This window comes from Petromyzon marinus, chromosome 14, assembly GCF_048934315.1.
Source record: "Petromyzon marinus isolate PM22_M1 ecotype Great Lakes invasive population chromosome 14, UKy_Petmar_22M1.pri1.0, whole genome shotgun sequence".
Lineage (NCBI taxonomy): Eukaryota > Metazoa > Chordata > Hyperoartia > Petromyzontiformes > Petromyzontidae > Petromyzon > Petromyzon marinus.
This window is the reverse complement of record NC_133680.1, coordinates 878,138-898,801: the sequence shown is the minus strand read 5'-3', so window position 1 is coordinate 898,801 and position 20,664 is coordinate 878,138. Positions and strand designations below refer to the sequence as shown.

The window sequence follows — 20,664 nt, the reverse complement described above, 5'->3', positions numbered from 1 at the left end:
AATTCTGAAACAGTTTCCAGTCGGCGTTATTAAATCATGACAACATCTGCCGTGGTTTGTTATGATGAGCGGCGCCGTGTAATTTGCAGTAAATAAGAACATGCCCCCGGGATGAGCAGCTGCTTAATCCGGCATCGTCACGGGGGGGGGGGGGCACCGTCCGTCTCGGCCCACGGGCAGCCCGGTGGCACAACCCCCCCCACCCCCCCGTGCCCACCGCCACACGTGGCGAGCGTGTGGAGTGGCGAGTCTGTGTGTGGTGAGTCTGTGTGGGGGGTTTTCTTCTTTAGAAATGTGCCTGAGCCCAGATCGCTCTTGCGAATGAGACTCACATCGTGGCCTCTTGAGTTTCTCACCTCGTGTGCGTGGTGAGGACTGTGTGGCACGAGTGGCATGCGTACTTCAACGGGTTACATGTGCACTGTGATGTTTGTGGTGAGCTACATGCGTGGTGAGGGACACAAGTGTGTGCGTGCATGTGCGTGTGGTGAGAGGCGTGTGTGTGGCAAGCGATGTGTGCGGTCAGTGGCGATGCGTGATGCACGTATGTGATGCATGAGCATGATGAGAGATGAGTACGTGGCGAGAGGTTCGATAGTATGTGGTGACTGAGGTGGTCTGTGTGTGTGTGTGGTGAGACATGTCACGCGTGTGGTGAGATCTGTGAAACTGTGTGTGTGTGTGGTGAGACATGTCACACGTGTAGTGAGATCTGTGAGACTGTGTGTGTGTGTGTGGTGAGACATGTCACGCGTGTGGTGAGAGCTGTGAGACTGTGTGTGTGTGTGGTGAGACATGTCACACGTGTAGTGAGATCTGTGAGACTGTGTGTGTGTGTGGTGAGACATGTCACGCGTGTGGTGAGATCTGTGAGACTGTGTGTGTGTGGTGAGACATGTCACGCGTGTGGTGAGAGCTGTGAGACTGTGTGTGTGTGTGGTGAGACATGTCACGCGTGTGGTGAGAGCTGTGAGATCTGTGAGACTGTGTGTGTGTGGTGAGACATGTCACGCGTGTGGTGAGAGCTGTGAGACTGTGTGTGTGTGTGGTGAGACATGTCACGCGTGTAGTGAGGGCTGTGAGACTGTGTGTGTGTGTGTGGTGAGACATGTCACGCGTGTGGTGAGAGCTGTGAGACTGTGTGTGTGTGTGGTGAGACATGTCACGCGTGTGGTGAGAGCTGTGAGATCTGTGAGACTGTGTGTGTGTGGTGAGACATGTCACGCGTGTGAGATCTGTGAGACTGTGTGTGTGGTGAGACATGTCACGCGTGTGGTGAGAGCTGTGAGACTGTGTGTGTGTGTGGTGAGACATGTCACACGTGTAGTGAGAGCTATGAGACTGTGTGTGTGTGGTGAGACATGTCACACGTGTAGTGAGATCTGTGAGACTGTGTGTGTGTGTGGTGAGACATGTCACACGTGTGAGAGCTGTGAGACTGTGTGTGTGTGTGGTGAGACATGTCACGCGTGTAGTGAGAGCTATGAGACTGTGTGTGTGTGGTGAGACATGTCACGCGTGTAGTGAGAGCTGTGAGACTGTGTGTGTGTGGTGAGACATGTCACGCGTGTGAGATCTGTGAGACTGTGTGTGTGTGTGGTGAGACATGTCACGTGTGTGGTGAGAGCTGTGAGACTGTGTGTGTGTGTGGTGAGACATGTCACGCGTGTGGTGAGAGCTGTGAGACTGTGTGTGTGTGTGTGGTGAGACATGTCACGCGTGTGGTGAGAGCTGTGAGACTGTGTGTGTGTGTGGTGAGACATGTCACGCGTGTAGTGAGATCTGTGAGACTGTGTGTGTGTGTGGCGAGACATGTCACACGTGTAGTGAGATCTGTGAGACTGTGTGTGCTGAGTAGTGTGTGGTGAGGGAAACGTGAGTGCTCGACTACAGATAACGACCTTCATGACACCCCCATAGGTACGATTAGGGTGATTATGACATTGTCACTGTGAGGTCGCCTAACAATAGTCAACAATAATCATGCAGTGGCAGTTAAGGCCTGGAAGGCATCTCAGAGAAAATCCGCCAAGGAGTGCTCGGTAGCCGTGGATTGTAAAGCCTCAGTGAGTTGAACCCTAGTTCAACTCCATACAGAACCCAATACCTTCTTGCCGTGAGGCACAAGTGTAACTACCGCGCCACCCTGCTGCCCTGCCGCCGAGCGCGTCACCCTTCCACGACGTTGTGGAGTCAAGCGTTGTTCTCTCCAGAGCAGCGTGGAGAGCAGCGTAGAGAGCAGCGCGATTCACAGCAGTGGGCGGCCGACGTTCCTCCAGCAACGCGTCGCAAAGCGGCACCGTGGGCCGCACTAATTCGAGGCAGATGTGTAGGAGTGGTGGCTGTCGAAGTCTCGAATTGTCGTAATTTCTCACAAACCGTCGGTGGCGGCGCCGGCGAGGAAAGGGCCAGGAGAGTGGCTTCTCGAGCAAGCTCTGACGTCACCTCATGTCGATTAAGAAAGGTGGTTACTTATTCACAACTGTGCTGGTGTTTGCGGTTGTGTTGTCTTTGTTAATTTGAACACCATTGCTGAACACAGGTCCAATGGTCCACATCAGGCGGCCAGCACCAGACAGCACAATCAACGTTGCGATTGAGAAAGAGTATCAGCCGTTTCTTGACTTGAGCGAGGTTATTATTGTAAGAGCTTGAGAGAAGAGACAATGATGATGATGATGATGGGAAAGGGAATTACAAAGTGAAGCAGTGCAAGGGAAGAAGCAGAGAGAGGGAAGCTTCCTGACCCGCGATGTACGAGTGGATGAGCGAGTGGTTGGGTGAGTAAGTGAGCGTGTTATTGTCACCCGCAGTGTGGTGGTTGAACACAGTTTGGATGAGAGAAAACAGTCAGCGTCTGGTAGACAAGTAACAATGGTAGTAGTGATAGCAGAGCGATACGGAGGCGACCGCCCGCTGGTGAGCGAGCGAGCGAATCCACGAGTGCTGGACCATCAATCATCCGGACTGCTTTACTCTGAATTCTGTCCAGTGCCGGGAGGTAGGAACTGGGTGCTTCCCCCCAGATATGACAGAAGCAGGATTCCAACTGCAACCGATTCTGTGTTTTGTGCAGCAGCAGTGATAATGGCTCCGAGAGAACGAGGCTTTGGCAAGTAAAGAAAAACGGAGCTTCATCGGAGCCTCCTTAGCCAGACGGGTAACACGGCCGCATCGCTAGGCGTAGTGCTCCAGGGTGTTTCTGGGTCGTTCCGCATGTCGGGAGCTTCTTCTGGAACTAATAAAACGATGACCACTTTAAAAATGACAGCATGCGTATTATTTAGATGATTTTTACATTTTAAACAAATTATTGTGCTGCGTTGGCAGTGGTGCACAAGGACGAATACATATAGATGAAAAGAAACTAAAGACATTAATCAGGAACACTGTGGCTATAAAAGTATATAATAGATGACGTTTTGGGCAACGTCCCTTCTTCAGAGCAGAGAGGCCGGAGAGGCAGGGTCAAAGTTCGCTTCCTGAACAAGCTCCCGGTCGCAGTGCCAAACCGCACGCCGGTGCAACCCGAAAGCCCGTCGTGAGAGCGAGGCGGTTATTTGTTTGGCGTTTTTTTCCTGCGTGTTCATTTCCTTACAAACGAGGCAGCGCGCGGGGATCCTGGCTAAACACCGTCGCCGACGAGCACAGCCGCCGCGTTTGCAGATGCACCGGCCGCCCGGGCAGCCCGGGGAATCGACCGTGAACAGATTGGCCACTCAGCGGCCTCCGTGTTCTGCCAATTACCGCGCCCGCTTGCTGGCTTCCAAATCTCATCTGCGAAATAACTCACGCGAGACACGCAATAGGTGCACACGAGCGTACGCGAGTGCCACTTTTTGTCAATCCACTGCTGGATTAGAGCCTCCCAACGCAGTGCCCAATGTCGTGGCGGTCGTTAGTTATTTTACCGTAACATTGACCGCCAGGGTTTGCCAGGTGTTGTAAGCGCAGGGCTGCAAGGTGGACAGCAGGTCACAGCGTTGAGCGTTACCCCCAGTACGTGCCAGTAGAGCCGTAGATTCTCGAATCTATCTGTAGGGAACTGTGTGTTCCCACTCTCTCCCCCCCCTCCCCGTGTGTATGCGTGGTTAGCGAGCACCAATGAAAGCCGGCATGGCGCATCCCGGATGATTTGATCATACCATCATATTTGTAGGTAGACAATATTTCTACATTTATTCTGATGCTTCTCTACAAGGGTGAAGGGAGTACAGGGACATCAGCCACGAATATATAATCATAGAGACTGCAAAGCGCAGCACTGGAGCTTATAAAGAAAGCTGCTTGCTGACACAGAGAAAAATTGGCAGTGGAATTTCGTGATCTCTTGGGACCATTTTCTATTTGCGTATCTGACATTGACCCCACACATGGGTACGTGTGCGTTTCTCCATGGAAAAACCCCTGCCTACCTCTCCCCCTCATCTCACTCTACACCCCGCTCCATACACTCCCCTACCTCTCCTCTCTCTTGTAAGAAGCGATGGTGAGGTGCGGTGGCATTATCGGAAATGGATTTGATGACCTCTTGCACTTGAGTGCTTCCCAGCCACCCCTAGGAGCTGCCTTTGAATGGGGGGCACTGATTTTATTTAGAGGAGCACGCCCCCCCCCCCACCGCAATCTCCCCCATAGATTCGCCACAGCAACCGCAACACATACCTCGGATTGTGCACATGAGAAGCGCTTACTTGCACCTACTCGTGTTTTCTGCGAGCGGTTCTTGGAGATGCTGCGGGCAACACAGATCCTTGACGTGCCACAAGGACAGTGAAGAAACAATTCTTGCACAGAATCGCGATTCCTGAACCGTGATAATCCATCAAATTGTGGGAGGGAGGGAGGGCGAGAATCTCCCGCCCACTGCTCTCGACGGACACGTCATAATAATTCACGGGAACGACGGGAGTCGCGCACACCGGGGTAGGGTTTGGAACCCCCCTTCGCCCCCGCACCCCTAACCACGGCGTGATACATAATAATGGGGATGGGGGCATCATTCTTATAAATATACCATATCACGACGCCTCTTCTCCATGTTGTATATTTCAGGCCCCGTGCTAATGAGCCAAAACCTTTTAAATTTTTAAACAAGGCCATCCCTCAGTATTCCGAGCGAGCGAGCGGTGCCCGGCGCTGGGAGGCAAAGTGCCGGTGTGGCGAAGGCCGCGGGTGGACGTGGTGCCAGCGGGCTCAGCAAAGACTGGGGTTGACTAATCACCGAAAATATGATGAACTACGCGATTAACTCGGCGTGTCGGAGCGCGGCTCGGACCTGGAACCTGCGGCAGTTTTCTATAACGCCGGCAATAGCTCCAATCAATTACGCTTGTCAGCCGAGCGAGCTGTGACGGAGAGGCCGACCGAAATAAATAAATAAATACCCAAACGGCAACAACAACAAAAACGGAGGAAAAAAACCACACACACAAAGAGCGACCAGCCGGCTGGCCGGCCGACAAAATAATAAATGTAAGCGCCCGTCCCTCCTTAAGGGCACAGCATGAAGATGACACGGTCTGGCAAAGTGTGCCGAAAACACACACTTGAAAAGGTCAGTGGACACGTGAGCTGACAGTGTCGGAGGGAGCCGGCAGGTTCAGTGCCGCTCAGCGTTTTCCGGCACGCCGAGGTGGCCGAGCCTGCACCGCGGCGAGGGCTCATTCACGACACAACCGCAAGACACCGCACCTCGCACCCCGCCCCCATAACCGCCACCGCTGTCAATCAAGCGGCGCTTCACACGCTTCATTACAATATTAATAACGCCACCGCAGTTGCCGCTGCTACGAATACGGCCGCGTGGACAGTCGCAAGGCTGCGTGTTTAAAACTCGGCAATCGTCCCTCTGTTCCCGACGCAATAAAATTAACGTCGTGTTTGTGGGAAGCAGAGAGCTCTCGTCCGATGGATTGTCTGGTTCCTGATGTGGAAACGTGGAATCTCTCACACTGGCTCAGGGCTGTGAATGGAGAGGAGCGGCGTTGCACGCTTGTTTGAACAGCGAGGTGCTTTGAATTGATGTTGACTGTTGCTGCTGCTGCGAATACGAATGACAATGACACATTCTCTATCGGGGTCAGTTGCTGAGCCACCATTTCGCCATGACCAAATCCCCTGCAAGGCGTCCCATCTCGTGAGATCTCGGAAGCGAAGCAAGGTTGCGTCTGGATTTGTCTTGTACGGGTGACCACTAGGCACAACAGGTTATCACAGGGCTGTAAAGTTACTCTAGGGGCAGCAGAGGGCAGTGCAGTAAATCCACTGCTGTACGAGGGGCTTACTTTGAGAGTTTAAATTAACCGGGTTGCTGGTGGACTGGGTGAGCAGGCATGTGGCTAGCAGCCACAGCTAGAAACCCTGGGTTGTACCGCAGGCAGCCTCGACCGGTCGAAAGTGCTGATGATTGGCGGGTGGACGAGGATTTTTCGGGGCCGTTAGCCGGTGGTGAGCATGCACTCACCGCACAACCCGAGAGGTTGGAGGGATCGCGGAGGCACAACGTCCACAGTTCCATTCATCAACCGTCACAACAAACTGGCCGTTTATGGAGATCGAGATCGGAGAAAAGAGTGTAGGAGTCGTCCTGCACTTTACGCTGTACTACAAAAAAGGCAATGTTTTGACTGACAGAGGGCAAATAATAACAATTATAATAACATATGTCGAACTAACTACGATGTCAACGAAGGACGGAAAAAAAACAAGTGTGTTCCCGCAAGCCTGCAGCGGTGTCCGGAGTAAAGAAACAAGCGCTGAACTGACACACTGTGCTGCTGCTCAGGGCAAGTGTGCATGCTAAGATTTGCCCAGCAAACTCCCCCACTGCCCATTGGTAAAACAGCTGCTCCCCTACAGCACGGGATGAGAGCTCGGAGCAGGGCAAGGGACAGGCCGAGGCCTCCGCCTCTCTCCCTTGCCTCCCAAGCTCGCTTTAGACAAGGCACGAACTGCACCCCGCCCCCCCCAACTTGTGCCAGCACTGCGAGAGAAAACTCCGCGCCTCCACGTCGCGATCGGCCCAGACACCTGTCAAACCAGATTATTTCCGCCGATCGTTTGTGGCAGACGCGCCGGAACTCATGCCACTATCTCGCCCAAATCTCGCACGACCCAAATCCCTCTGCCTTCCCGCAGCCCCTCCCTCAACCCCCCGGCAAGGCCAGAACCTCGCTCAAGAGCTCTCTATCAATCCGTCTACATTCTCCCCCCCGCCCCCCAATCCTCTGTCTCCGACCCCCTTTACGACCCCACATTTCCCCCCCCACCCATCCTCTCCGCGACGCCCGCGCTTAACGCAAGCCACCCGGCACCGGCGGTCTCACGCTGGCTCCGGCGACCCGGGTTTAACCCCCCAATTGCCGGCTGTCCCGTCTCCAGCTCTGGCTAAGCCAACGCTATCCCAGGCACAGGTGAACAGCGCTCCCTGAATTATTCATGAGCTGAGTTTAAGCGCAATCTCCGTGTCCCAAGAGATCGGCGCTAAAAGCAGTGGTGGTGCCGTCGCGGCTGTGTCGACGGTGCGGTGGCCTGGTCCCAGAGGGCAGGGGAGGGGGGTGGTGTTTGCCGGCCAGTAGGAACGGCAACAAACTCTGCTACCTGCTTGCTACGCCGCTCGCAAGCACCGCGGATCGGCACGCGGGCGTGTGCCGCCGAGAAGAAGCGAGCACCGGTGGCCAAATCCTGCCGGCAGCTAATCGGTGGGGAAAAGGTAACCCCAGAGAAGATGGTACAATGAAGATTCATGCCATCAATTTGCAACCCCAGGCACAGATTGAAGCAATCAGGCAGCTGATTAAACAAATCAATCAGACAACGAAGTGGGTTTTTCACATGGTGAAGGTTTTAATTTCATCTGTGTTGGCTCGGGAGACAAGAGGCGCTGGCCAGGGATAGTGTTTGCATGTGGGCGTGAGTGGACATCCACTTGTAACACCTGGCCCCACTAACTACCTCTTGCCTCATGATTCAACGTCGATGAATTGCAGTGGTTATTATGTTTGCGGTTGAGGTGGTTCATGGAGAATCTACAGGCTTCATATCGACCAACCATCGTATTGCCGTAAACGTGACCGACGTTGTTGAATTTTGGGAGGCTCAGCAAGGTGCAGCCTGGTTAGTACTTGTTTGGTGACCAACAGGGCTTGCCAGGTATTTTAGGCATGGGACTGCGAGGTGTGGCCGAGTTCTCTGCTTCTGTCTCACACGAAGACAAACTATAATTCACGGCAATGGCCAAACATCCCAATGCAGGACCCTCCTGAACACGAGTTTTGAGGCTCCAGGAGGATTTCCTAGGTAAATAACTGGCATTATTGTTATTACTGTTATCTGAATCTGCAGTTTTCTTCAATGAGTGACACACAACTTGTATTCATTGTAAATCAGTCACTGATTCTTGCCAGGAAAATTCGATGCATGTACCGTGCGAGGAGTGCAGATTACCTGCTATGACCTGAGGATTAGAATACACGAACATCCACAAAGATCAAACGCTGAACTTGGCGAGGTGAATGCAAGGAGAAGGGGAATGCGTCAAAAGGAGAACATAAACAAATTAGAGCAAGAGTTTTAAATGTTCAGAAGAATAAATGGGCTTGGGTAGGCCACGTCGCTGGAGAGAATGACGGACGGTAGTCGAGACTAACAACAGAGTAGCAGCCAAATGAGGAAACGCCCAATAACACACCCAGTGCGGAGATGGAGCAACAAAGTCAGCTTGCGTGCAGGAGCCAGGCGGATTGTGTATCTACAGGCCACGAGGGATGGTGACGAATTGGGGAGGCTTCATCCAACAGTGGATAGATTATGGCGTATGACGATGATCGTGATTGTAAGAGAGGATTCTAATCACAGAATCCTTACAAGGCTAAGTAAAAGGGGTGGTGGCAAAGAGAAGGGTCATCTCGTGAGTATTTTGTTTATGCAACGTTTCATGAATTTGCATCCCTGCGCAGAGGCCTGGATACTACTCAGTCAGCGTGATTGATGATCCAGAACTCTCAAATGATTCTGTTTTTGTTTATTTACTTGCACTGCTGCTCCAATTTGGAATCGCCTTTTTCCCCAAAGCTCTTGAGAATAATAAGATAACCTGTCCGAATTTAAGAAACGTGTTACATGTCACAACTTTGCCAGGTGCCGTTCATTGCTGGCCATTTCACGTTTGGGATCTTTGGGCCTGCTCTCGGCCCATTTTGTTCTTTCGTGTGGGCACATCTCACGAGGTTCCACTCCGTCCGTACAACACTTCAGGCACATGGCACAGCAGACACGTTCGCACGGGGGGCAGGCGGTGGAGGCTAAGAATCAGCGAGGATGACGACGCCGACTGCGGGAATGTGGATCTTGGCCTGTACAACGCCCGCGCCTCCCCCTCCTCTCTCTCCGGATAAGGAGGACGTTAATCAGTGCCGGGGCACGCGGTGACACTCGGCAGCGCCGTACGCTCACACGTGAATCTCGGTGATCGATGAGCTGGGAGTGGGGGGGGGAAGAGGTGAATCTTGGCACACAATTAATGCGCTACAGCTGGGAGGCATTTCTTTCATTAGCGATAATGAAGAAGTGCAAGAGTATATCTCCGCGCGAGGGTTTACCGTCCAAGTGAACGGCGTATTATTGCACATGCCGAGCTTATCAGTCCCGCGTGCGACAGCAGGGAATGGCGGGGTGCGGCGTCGGATGGAGAAAAGGTGAACGTATTTGGCACAGGTCGACCTGGAACTCGTCGGAGCTGCCTACGGCTCGTGCCAGCCGTGTCTGGATCAGCCCCTTCAAAACGAGAGAGAGGCTCGTGAAGGGTGCGACGGAGTGATTGGTAGCCGCCACCCTTCAGTGATAAAAGGAGATGGCATTTTCGACAATGAGAACACCGTATTGTACAGACCTTTCTCAATCCACTGCTAGATGAAAGCCTCCTCATGCCCATGTTGATTATAAAGGTTGATTGACCATACTTTACCACGTTGGTCAGTCATAAGGGCTGGTGAATTGGACGGCATCCAGTACCAGTTCGGATATCACCGTGGCAGGGATGCTGGCTGTGTGCAGATATTGAACTCAGGTTCCTGGGTTCACAGCGCGGTGCGCTCACCACCACGCCACCGCTCCTCTCTGTCTGGACCAACAACATCATCAGCCATGCACCATTCATTCCTAGGCCCCTCCTAGATTGGGAAGCCCTCCATCCAGCAGTGGATTAACGTGGGTGACGGCGATGATAACGATGAAGGGACCTCAGGGTTATAATTAGATCCGTGACATCACCCATGCGTGGCCGTTCTCTAACAACAGCGGATATCGCACCGCATCTGTGAGAATTCAAAGACGACTTCTCACTTCGTGACATCTTGCTGATAGCGCAATTGGCATCGAGTCATTTAGAAATAAATAAATAATTGTTCTAAGTGTGCGGGGAGACCGGGGCCATTGGCACGGCCGCTGTGCCGTGCCGCACCATCGGCACACGCTTGCGGCGACCCCCCATGGGGGACGGGGGGGGGGCGCTGCTGACTCGGTAAAATGTGTAATGAAAAACAACAAAATAAATACATAAATGACTCACGGTGACGGGAGGAAAACAGATGCCAGGAGTAACAAATTGAGCTGCTTGGCTTGAAGTGAGATTTGCTGCACACGGAACCCCCACACAGAGCAGGAAGCAGCAACAGAGACGGTGACGAGTAGGGACACGCGGCTCACTGTGAAGGGCTGTGTGGCTCACTGACAGCTTCTATAGGTTGTGTGGCTTACTGGTTTGGGCTGTGTCGGGTATATACGGGTTATTGGTATTGGCTGGGCCGGTCGGATGGGTCACCGCAAAAAGCCTGTAAGGGTCCTGTGGCTCGCTGCAGCGGGTCCTGTGGCTCGCTGCAGCGAGCCACGCATTGCACGTGGCTCACTATAACGTTGTGGCTCGCCAACGAGCCTCCTCGTGTACACGCGTACGCTCGTGCACAATAGCACGCTCGCTCGCACGCATCCGCGGGGGGGGGGGGGGGGTGGGGTCGCTCGGTGGCAAAGCAAATATGAAACGCCTGTTTAACCCCGCTCCGTGTTTTCCTTGTTCAAGAAAGCGCGTCGGCTTCATGCCGATCGTGCGCGACAGCTGGCCGCGGCTGCTCGAACCGCGGCGTGCGGGCGAAGTTAACGGGCGAGAGAGGGACCGCGCGGCAGCCATCGTGACGCGTGCGAGCAGATGGCAGAGGGAGCGGCTTTTTATCGTTATGCATGCCGGAGGAACACGGAATCACCGCCGCTCCCGCGCAGCAAATTACACAGTTATTGCTCACGATAGAGGTCGCAAGAGGCGCGTTTTGTGTGGAACAATGTGGTGTTTTGACACGGGGGCTCAGAATACATCTTGCCTCGAAGGAAGCCGTACAATGGAGATGTGAGCCGCGAAATTGGATGCGTGGAAATCGGATGCGCGGCTTATCAATCGCGTATTTTTTCACGACGGCGCATCGAACGCTTTTCCGCCAACGTACGCGACACAGTACCGCCCCCCCCACTCTCCTAGGCCTTCGTCCTACAAGAACCACCAAGCCACAGCGCAAGCGGCTTTCTGAGCAGCCGCACGGTTGAGCGGCCCCGGGTTTTGTTTCCTCGCCGCAGCAGCCACCGTGTCGGACGGCTCGCATCGCCCACTGGGAGCGACGCACGGCTTGTGAGGGCGCAGGAGCTGCGCTGCACGCTTTTCAGCACTGTCCGCAGAGACGGCGATGAGGGTGACGCTGCTGGGGCGGCCGGGGCAACGTGTCGGGTGAGATGGTTTACCCACTTGCTCGCTGGTGCTGGCCACGTAACCGAGCCGGCGCAACTCGCTGGGTAACCAGAAATATCGTTCCTCTCTGCCGCGGTGGTTTTTCTGGTATAACTTCTTCTGCCGGTGTAAGTGTGCATGGCTAGGCTAGGCCACAGTGTCACCATCTGCAGTGTTCAGTGATCAGAGTCTTCAATCGAGTCTGCTCAGACACCAATCCTCCTCCTTCACGATATGAATCACAGCCTGTGCATACCACGCAGGTGTTCGTGCTATATGGCTCTCCCACGCATTATCTGGTTGCAACGCTTGCCGCTCGGAGTGATGTCGGACGGTTCGGTTCACGCGTTGCCAGCTTCTTCAGCAACTGAACTAAAGAAGCTTTAAGCACATGGAATGAAACGTCGTACACTCGGTACAACCAGAAAACGCTTCTGTCCACAATCCCACTTGAGGCTTCTCCGAAAGCCCCAACTCATCTGGTTGACCACACAATGACCTCATGACGTCGACCAGTGCGAGAACTTTTCAGCAGAGCCCCACGTACGGCAAGCCGGGCTGAGACTCGGTCGACAGGCAGCGGTGGCGCCTCTAACGAGAAAACTGCTCCTTCACTCTGCCTGGTACTACTGGAATGAGCGAGGGAAATCGTTATCTCTTTTCCACCCTCAGTCGATCTCCAACCTCCTCCTCCACCACCACCCATGCTAGAACCCAGCCCAGTTTCCCCACCACCGCCTCTCTCCCCAGTGACCCCCCGCCCCACTCTACCCGACGCCTCCATTCTCCCAACACCTCCCCCCACCCACCCATCGCACTCCTCCACATCGCGCCGCTGGCAGTCACACGTGGAACCATTTACCAAGTTAATTTTATGGGTGTCGTATATTTAAATGCTAAGAGTATGCCGTTATGAATGTCTTTGGCAAATGTGGGTTTTGTTAAAAGGAACATTTATATATATATATATTACCTATAGCGTAGAAAGACATGTCGATGTGTGTGTGTCTGTTGATACAATGTAATGAAAACATTAAGCGAATATGCCTTGGGAAGAGTGGCTATTTGTTCCTCTTCGGCAAATGTCTTGAACTCGTAAACAACACTCAAGGTTAAACATACGCGCACGCACGTACAGACACGTGCACAGACGCACACGATCGTGCGCTTACAAATGTAACACACGTACAGGGTAAGTAAATTACACGAGAAGATAACCTACCTGAATGCTGCGTGGTGTGAAGAGATAAGGACAAATTCAGGCACAATGCAGGAACGAATTAAACAATATATACACACACATGCTATTACAGAGACAAATTTAATTAAAAATGAAATAAACATAAACCCCATTGCAAGCACATGGGCAGACGTTTAAAGTCCGAGTTGATTTTGTTGGACCAGCTGAGAACTCAAGGACCCAATGCAGGAGTCGCATTCGCCCGAGTGACCGGGGGCGCGAGGCCGCGACTCACCTGCAGCAAAGGCCTCTGCACGGCGAGGGCCTTCATGGTGTCGGCGTTGGCCAGCATCTTGAGGGGATCGGCCACCTTGGTGACGGCCTCAATCTCCTTGTTGATCTCCAGGTGCACCTGGTTGAGGAAGATGTTCTTGACGTACTGCGTGAGGAACTCGCGCAGGGTGCACTGCTTGCCAGGCCCGTAGCCCATCGCCTGCTCCGTCTCCTTGATGAACCTTCGCGCGAGAGGAGACACGCGGGAGAGAGTCGGGGGAGGAAGGTGGACTCGACGGTTGACGCGGCGACGCGGGTGGGCGAGCAGTCGGGCGTCACGGGCGGACGGGACGAGAGTCAACCGTCATTAAAACCCTTGAACTCCCCCGCCCCCCCACCACCACGAGATCAGAGAAAAGCGCCGCTAAAAAGATCCATCCCAATAGTTGTTGGAGCGAACGTGGACTGAATCACCCTCACAGACATTCGATCAGCTGTCCTGATTCCGTCACGATTCTATCCAATAAATTTACTTTTGTTTACATTGCGGTGAATTGGAGCGTATCTAGTGGCTGCAGGGGGCCACGCGTAGCCATTGCGCACCAGTGAGGCAAATACAAACATTACTGATTCTCACACGCATGATTCCATACATCTAAAGAATCATTCAAACTAGAGGTAGCTGTGCGAGGTCAGAGGTCAGAGCGGTGAACCGGCACCGATGAGAGCCTGGGTTCCAATCCAGGTATCAACCGACCTGGGATTAAAACGGGTTCCCAGGTATAGCCAGTTGATAGTCCCAGCCCGGTCACGAATGACGGCACAAAAACATCCCATCACATTAAATCTGGTTGTGCACTTAATTTCGCTCGTTGTCAACACTGTAAAGTAAAACTATTCATTTTTAATCTAGATTTGAAGCTTTCATTGACTGTAGGAATCCATACTCTTTGGTTCTTTCGGTAAAGTCACGTAGGTATAAAATAAAATAAATCATGATGTTTCGATTGCAACACAAGCAATCACCATCAGGTGGGAAACCCACAGCAATATTTTTTTTTTGCTGTAGTGGGAGAGAGATGCTGTGGTAAGAGGTTATATAGGTATGGGGGGAGGGGCAAGGGGGAGAGAGAAGGGGGGAGAGTAGGGGGAGCGCTGCGTGGATGCTAGGAGAGGGACACCTTGCTTCCATTCACAGGCAAGACTACCTCAGCAGTACGTAACTCAGCTCACTTGGTCTCGCTAATCAAGGGCATTTCACTCTCCCCAGCTGATTTGCTCGTCAGCTTTGATGTAGTTTCTCTGTTCACCAAGGTTCCTGTACCTGACACCTTAGCAATAATTGAAGACTGCGTCCAACATGGACTGAATCCTGATGTACCTACTTTGGTTAGGCACTGCCTTACCAACACTTACTTCACCTGGAATGGTACTTTCTACAAACAAAATGAAGGTACCCCCATAGGTTCCCTCTTATCACCAGTGATAGCAAATGTTTTCATGGAGAAACTTGAAACAGATGCCATCCAGGCATCCACCCTACATCCTTCCTTGTGGAAGAGATATGTGGATGACATTTTCGTCATTTGGCCACATGGCCTGCCAGCTTTGAACCAATTTCTCAACCACATAAATTCCATACACCCATACATCAAATTCACCATGGAAGTGGAGAAGGATGGTAAGCTACCATTCCTTGATGTTTTGTTTGAGAAGAGACCTGATGGCTTATTGGGACACTGTCTACAGGAAAGCCACCCACACAGATTCCTATCTAAAACCTGATTCCCACCACCATCCGGCACAGAAGAATTCCCTCATCAAAACACTGCACCACAGGGCCCACTGCATTTCCGACCAACACCACCTAGCCAGTCAACTGGAACACGTACACCAGGCCCTCAAGATGAATGGGTACTCGGACCGCATTATTCGCAAAGCTGTTTCTCCCCCTGAGAAGCCAATCAAAACCATCATGTTACCATACATAACAGGTGTTACCAAAAAGATTTCCAAAATCTTAAATAAACACAAGACCCAGGTCCGATTCAATACAGTACACAAAATCCGTGATCTAATCCCATCTGTGAAGGATGTCATTCCTGACATGCAATATCCTGGAGTTTACAAACTGAGTTGTACCTGCGGCAGCAGTTACATCGGGGAAACGAAATGACATGTTTCGGACCGTGTCCGCGAACACAAGGCAGATCTGAAACACGGCAGAACCAATACCTCTGCCGTGGCTGACCATTGTTATAACGCTGTGGGCTGGCATGATATTGTGTTTTCTGAGACCAAGGTACTCTGCAAACCTTCGGGCTACTATCAAAGGTTTGTTCATGAAGCCATCCAGATATATAAACATAGACGTAACTTCAACCGAGAAGATGGATACAAATTGAGAAATCATTGGAAGGATGTTATTAGCCAGGTAAAACCCTAAGTGCTTTATGGTTGTTGTCTATCATATCTGCAGGGTACTGTTCTATTTTTTCGAGTTAACTTCCCCCCCCCTCGCATCCCCAGCTCACTCGGCCTCCCACTTCCAGCCCCGCCCAAATCCCCCCGTCCAGCTTCATGTCCCTCTCCTCGCGTCCACGCAACGCTCCCCTCACCCTTCCCCACACCACCCCCCCTCTCTCTCCCCCCTTGCCCCTCCCCCCTCTCTAACCTATATAACCTCTTACCACGGCATCTCTCTCCCACTTTTCCCACCTGATGATGATTGCTTGTGTTGCAATCGAAAACGTCGTGATTTATTTTATTTTATACCTACGTGACTTTACCTAAAGAACCAAAAGTATCCATTCTTACTACCCTGTGACGAATAATTACTCTATCATGTGGCAGAGTGGGTGCGAGAATGTTGCCCACCGCTGTGTGAAACTTGGGTCACTTGAAGGCATCTTAGATAGGTTGCTTTGTGCCACCCAGCTGGCATGGGTCATTGTTCTCAAATGCAAACGGGTCTCACTTCGAAGCGAGAGATCCGAACGGACGGATGGCGGATGCTCCATCTAGCGACATGACGACGATAGCACAAATCAGGATAAAAAAAAATCAGTGAAGATGATTCAACACAAAGAACCATGATTCGTCTAATAAGGAGGGAGCGGTATAGCTGGCACAGCGCAAACGAGCGGTGGTGTCGCGGCGATTAAGAAGACGCGAGGAGCCAGGCAGCGCTGCGTGGCTGAGGGTCATCGCGAACACAAAACACGAAGCTCTCCGCTATGTAACAAGTTCCCAGAAAGAGCCCGCTTGATTTATTTTACCTTGAGCCTTTCACCCCAGCTGCACACAGACAGCGAGGTATTTGATGTTGGCTGGAAGAGGCTGATGAGCTACGAGACTCCGGTTTCAGGTGTCCAGCCCCCCCCACCCCCCCAAGATGGGGTCACCAATGACGGAAGATTACGGAGGAAGTTACACGGTCAGATGAATTGAACAATCGTACGCAAACTCAAACAAAACAACAGAATGATAGAGAGGAAAATAAAAATAACAGAAATTGTTAAACCATCATACGAAGATGAGAAAAATAACACCCGCAGATTCAGAGTTGCAAGTCACGGTTGCAAGTGTGGCATTAAGAGTGAGTTTAAGAGCATCCCTTGATGTTATAACCACCAAAATGGCAGCGGATACACCACCATCCACTGCCTAGATATTTATATGTATAGCGGACTGAGCAGAATGGTGTGGAGAGACACTTCCAAGCGCACAGCTGACATAAAGAGATCAACCGTGGCCCACATTGTTTCCTAGATCCTAACTAGGGACCTCGACCATTACGCATGTTAATGCAAGTCATCTGGACAGTGTGTGCCCTTCTTCAGTTGTTTGTGTTGCTGTTCAAAATACAAAATTAGATTTCTTTTTGCTAAAATGAGGAAAATAAATCAAAGTAATTGTTGGAGGCCTTTACCCAGCAGTGGGAAGATACAGGTCGACAACAACAACAGACAGTTATAGAGACCCAGACTCACATAGAGACCCATAGACTCACACAGAGAGCCATAGGTTCACAAAGAGACCCATAGACTCACAGAGACCAAGAGACAGAGATGAATAAACTCACACAGAGACCCGTATACTCACGGAGACCCATAGACTCACAGAGACCTGTAGACTCACATATAGACCCACAGATACAAACTGAGACCCAAAGATGTACCAATAAACCCATAGAATGACACGGAGACCTACAGACTCACTAAGAAAACCATAGATTCAGAGACCCACAGATTCACAGCAGTGGGAAATTACACAATAAGAACAAAAACAACGTTGCGAGAATGTGTTGGCAGTGTTGCACCGGCACATATAAAATACGCTCATCGTGTGGCTTACATACATAAATAGTACTCACAAAAACAGCGAGTGTCTGAAACACTGAGCTTGTTATGTATTCTTCTGTTCCATGGAAGTGTTAGCAGAAGAGAATGTGTTGAGCTCCAGAAGCAATCGATTGTACTGTAATTTGTTTTCATTAATACAACCAGCATAAGATAGCTAACAACAGAGGGAGTGTGAATTGAGATTAATGTGAAAGAAAGGCAAGAGCGTGACTCGGCGCTTTGGAGGCAAGGGCTGGAGGCTTACGTATAGATTTGTGAAACTCAAACATCTGCTAGGCTAGCAGATGACCAAGAGATGACAGTACAGCAAACAGTTTTAAAACCCAGTTTGAGCTTTATTACTTAGTTAAATTCTGCTTGCTTACCCAGGAAAGTCTCAATACTCTTTTTTAGAAGGGTCCTGCTAAGTTTTCGCAGCAGGGGGTGATGCTGCTGCTGCTGTGTGATCCCAATTGAGTAATTCGCACAATTATTACCGTTGCTCCCGAAAGCGAGTTTCCAGACTCGATTTAGAAAAGTCAGACTGAGCGAACTCAAACGAGGCATGGGGAGGTGGAGGGAGGTCAGGAGGTGGGAAGGGGGGGGGCAATGGGCAGCCACAGGAAGGCAGAGGGAGAGAGAAAGCTGAGCCAAAGAGAGGCAGGAGAGGAGATGGAACAGCAAAAAGAGGAGAGCACAGGGCGATTGGAAGGGAATTAAGGAAGTAAATGTGCAGCCTGCCGCAGTGTCTGGAACGATCACATCTCCCTGCTTTCAGAACATCCCCGACGGCATCTCGCGGCGGCGTGAATTAAAGCGGGCAGACAGTCTGACGGACGGACAGATAACGGATTTAGCAATTTTCAGAGCACTCGCCAAACAGCCTTTCAGCCCCACATTGTCTTGCTTTCTCAATTTCGGCTTTAATCAGAAATCCCAATGCAGGAACGAGATAACTTACTGCTCGCTGCCCGAGGGAGAGATACCCGCACCCCAGATCGCTCCCACCGCACATCCGAGTCTAAACAATCTGCAAACCTTTGTACAATGAGGCTTCTTTATGTTCTCTTTTTTTAATTCTCCCAATATGGAAGCAATTTCAAAACGAGGTTTCTTATAAAAAGCCAAACCCAGGCGGCGCTTCACAAATGTGCATATTTACCCGGCTGTGTCGTCGCGAGTTTGTGATTGCCGGATTAAAGCGGCAGCAGCAGCAATTGTGCTGGAGGGGCGTCCCCGCCCCCAAATTGAGAAGATCACAAAAAAACGATCGAGCTCGCAAAGTCAATTCACACCCCCGCCCAATTTCCAGGCATTGAATGCTGCGAAACTGTTTCATCTGCAGACAATAAGAGAATAACTCACCGCGGGGAAGAAACATTGGTCACAAATTCGTTACTTATTAACTCGATTTTACATTATTTGCGCATCCGCCAGCTGGGCGCCGTGGTCACAAGTGCGCGGATTGCTGTCGTACGGCTGAGAATTCACGTGACCCTCGGGGGTGAACTCAGACATTCAGCCTTCTGGGGGCAGATATAACAAGTAGTGTTTTGTGGATGGTCATCAATGTCTGCCCGTATGGATTTAAATGCCTCCAACACAGCAATGTGGAATTTCCAGCACTCGTTCATAGAAGGTTTTTAAATCAGTGAATGGTACCTGCTAGTGCAAGTTAATTTTGTTTCACCAGGGGAAAACTCGAGAGACCAGGATTATCAGGAGCCCACTTCGACTTCTAACCATATCTTTAATTTTCTTGCCTCTTCATCACGGCAGCTCAGCTGTGGTAGAGCCTCATCACAAGCACTCATCAGCTCCGTGTCATCATCTCAACGTTCTTTCTGATTGCCCTTTCTACGGCTGCTCGAAGATTTTTCGCCGGGGGACGGTGGCGGAACCCGGAGAGAGTCTGCGGTCCGGGAGGCGGCTAGTGGGGCCAGCCCGCCGGCCTAGGCCCTAATTTACGACTCTCATAAGTAATGGGAGGCAGAAGGCATTCAATTACAGGAGGGCTGATCTAAATGACATTTTAATTACGTGTAATAAGCAAGCGCTTGTTAACTGTTTCTCGCACGAGCACCGGATGGGGACCGGGTCGGGACGGATCCCTCGGAACGTCGCTCACGCTCGCGCACAACAGCGCCGATGGGAACGTGGCAAGCTCGGTACAGCCAAGCCACCTTCCCAATAATTGGCAAACGTCGGGTCTCAGTTTACGCTCACGGAGGACACCCGTGAGCGTGGAATAACAGAAGGCGCACGGGTCATCGGTACGTGTGTGTGCATTCAGGTTAAGGGTTATGACTGCGTGAGGGTTAGATGCAGCGGCGCAACTATTGAACGCACAGGCGGTACGACGGTATCATGGCACGCGAGCCAGCGTGCCGCCGAGGAGGCAGACAATGACAGCGAGGTGCTGAATCGAACTGTGAGCCATAATGGTGGAGATGCATCCACTCGTGCGGTGGGCTGATCATTAGAAACGCTGACCAACAGAGTGGAACAACGTGGAGGTGGTCCAGAAGAAACACCTCCTCATTCGAGACCCAAAGGTCCTCCTGGCTCTGACATTCCTCCTCCGCCGCCTCTAAGACACTGGTGGAACCATGAACCATATCAGAAGATCAACAGGTCAATGATGCGCACATCTCCTTCACAGATGGAAACTAAAGACACGAGCCACAGCAGTGCGATTGTGGCTATGCAACCCAAACTATGGCACCATATAGTAAACCACTGTAGTCTGCGCTCTTTCAATGGAGGAATAGCAATACTGGACGAAATCTCTTCCGCGGCCTTCTCGTGACGAGCAGACGTCAACATCGGCATTTAGCTCCTGAATATATTGCCATATCCAGGAATAGAATTTAGTGCCCAAGTAAAATACAAACACTCACGTGTGACTGTAGTGGGTGTGAGACCAGCTTTCATCTCAACAGGTATTAGGCCAAAGGCAGAGACCAAATATTTCACTTGCTTGTACAACTTGTACCATGATATTTACATCACTCAATAAAAGTGAATTATGCAATGACCTTATTTAATTAGCAAGTTTATCAAGGGACCCAGGTAAAAAAAAAACTTCTGTCACCACA

The 20,664-nt window shown here is 51.4% G+C and overlaps 1 protein-coding gene across 1 annotated transcript in view; it reads right to left on the bottom strand.

Moving 5' to 3' along the window:
- EXOC4 (exocyst complex component 4) overlaps positions 1-20,664 on the bottom strand; it is a 113,240-nt gene that overhangs the window by 31,280 nt on the left and 61,296 nt on the right. The window contains exon 11 of the mRNA XM_032954491.2: positions 13,246-13,465. Coding sequence (XP_032810382.1) covers positions 13,246-13,465 — 220 coding nt within the window. The remainder of the gene's footprint in view (positions 1-13,245; positions 13,466-20,664) is intronic.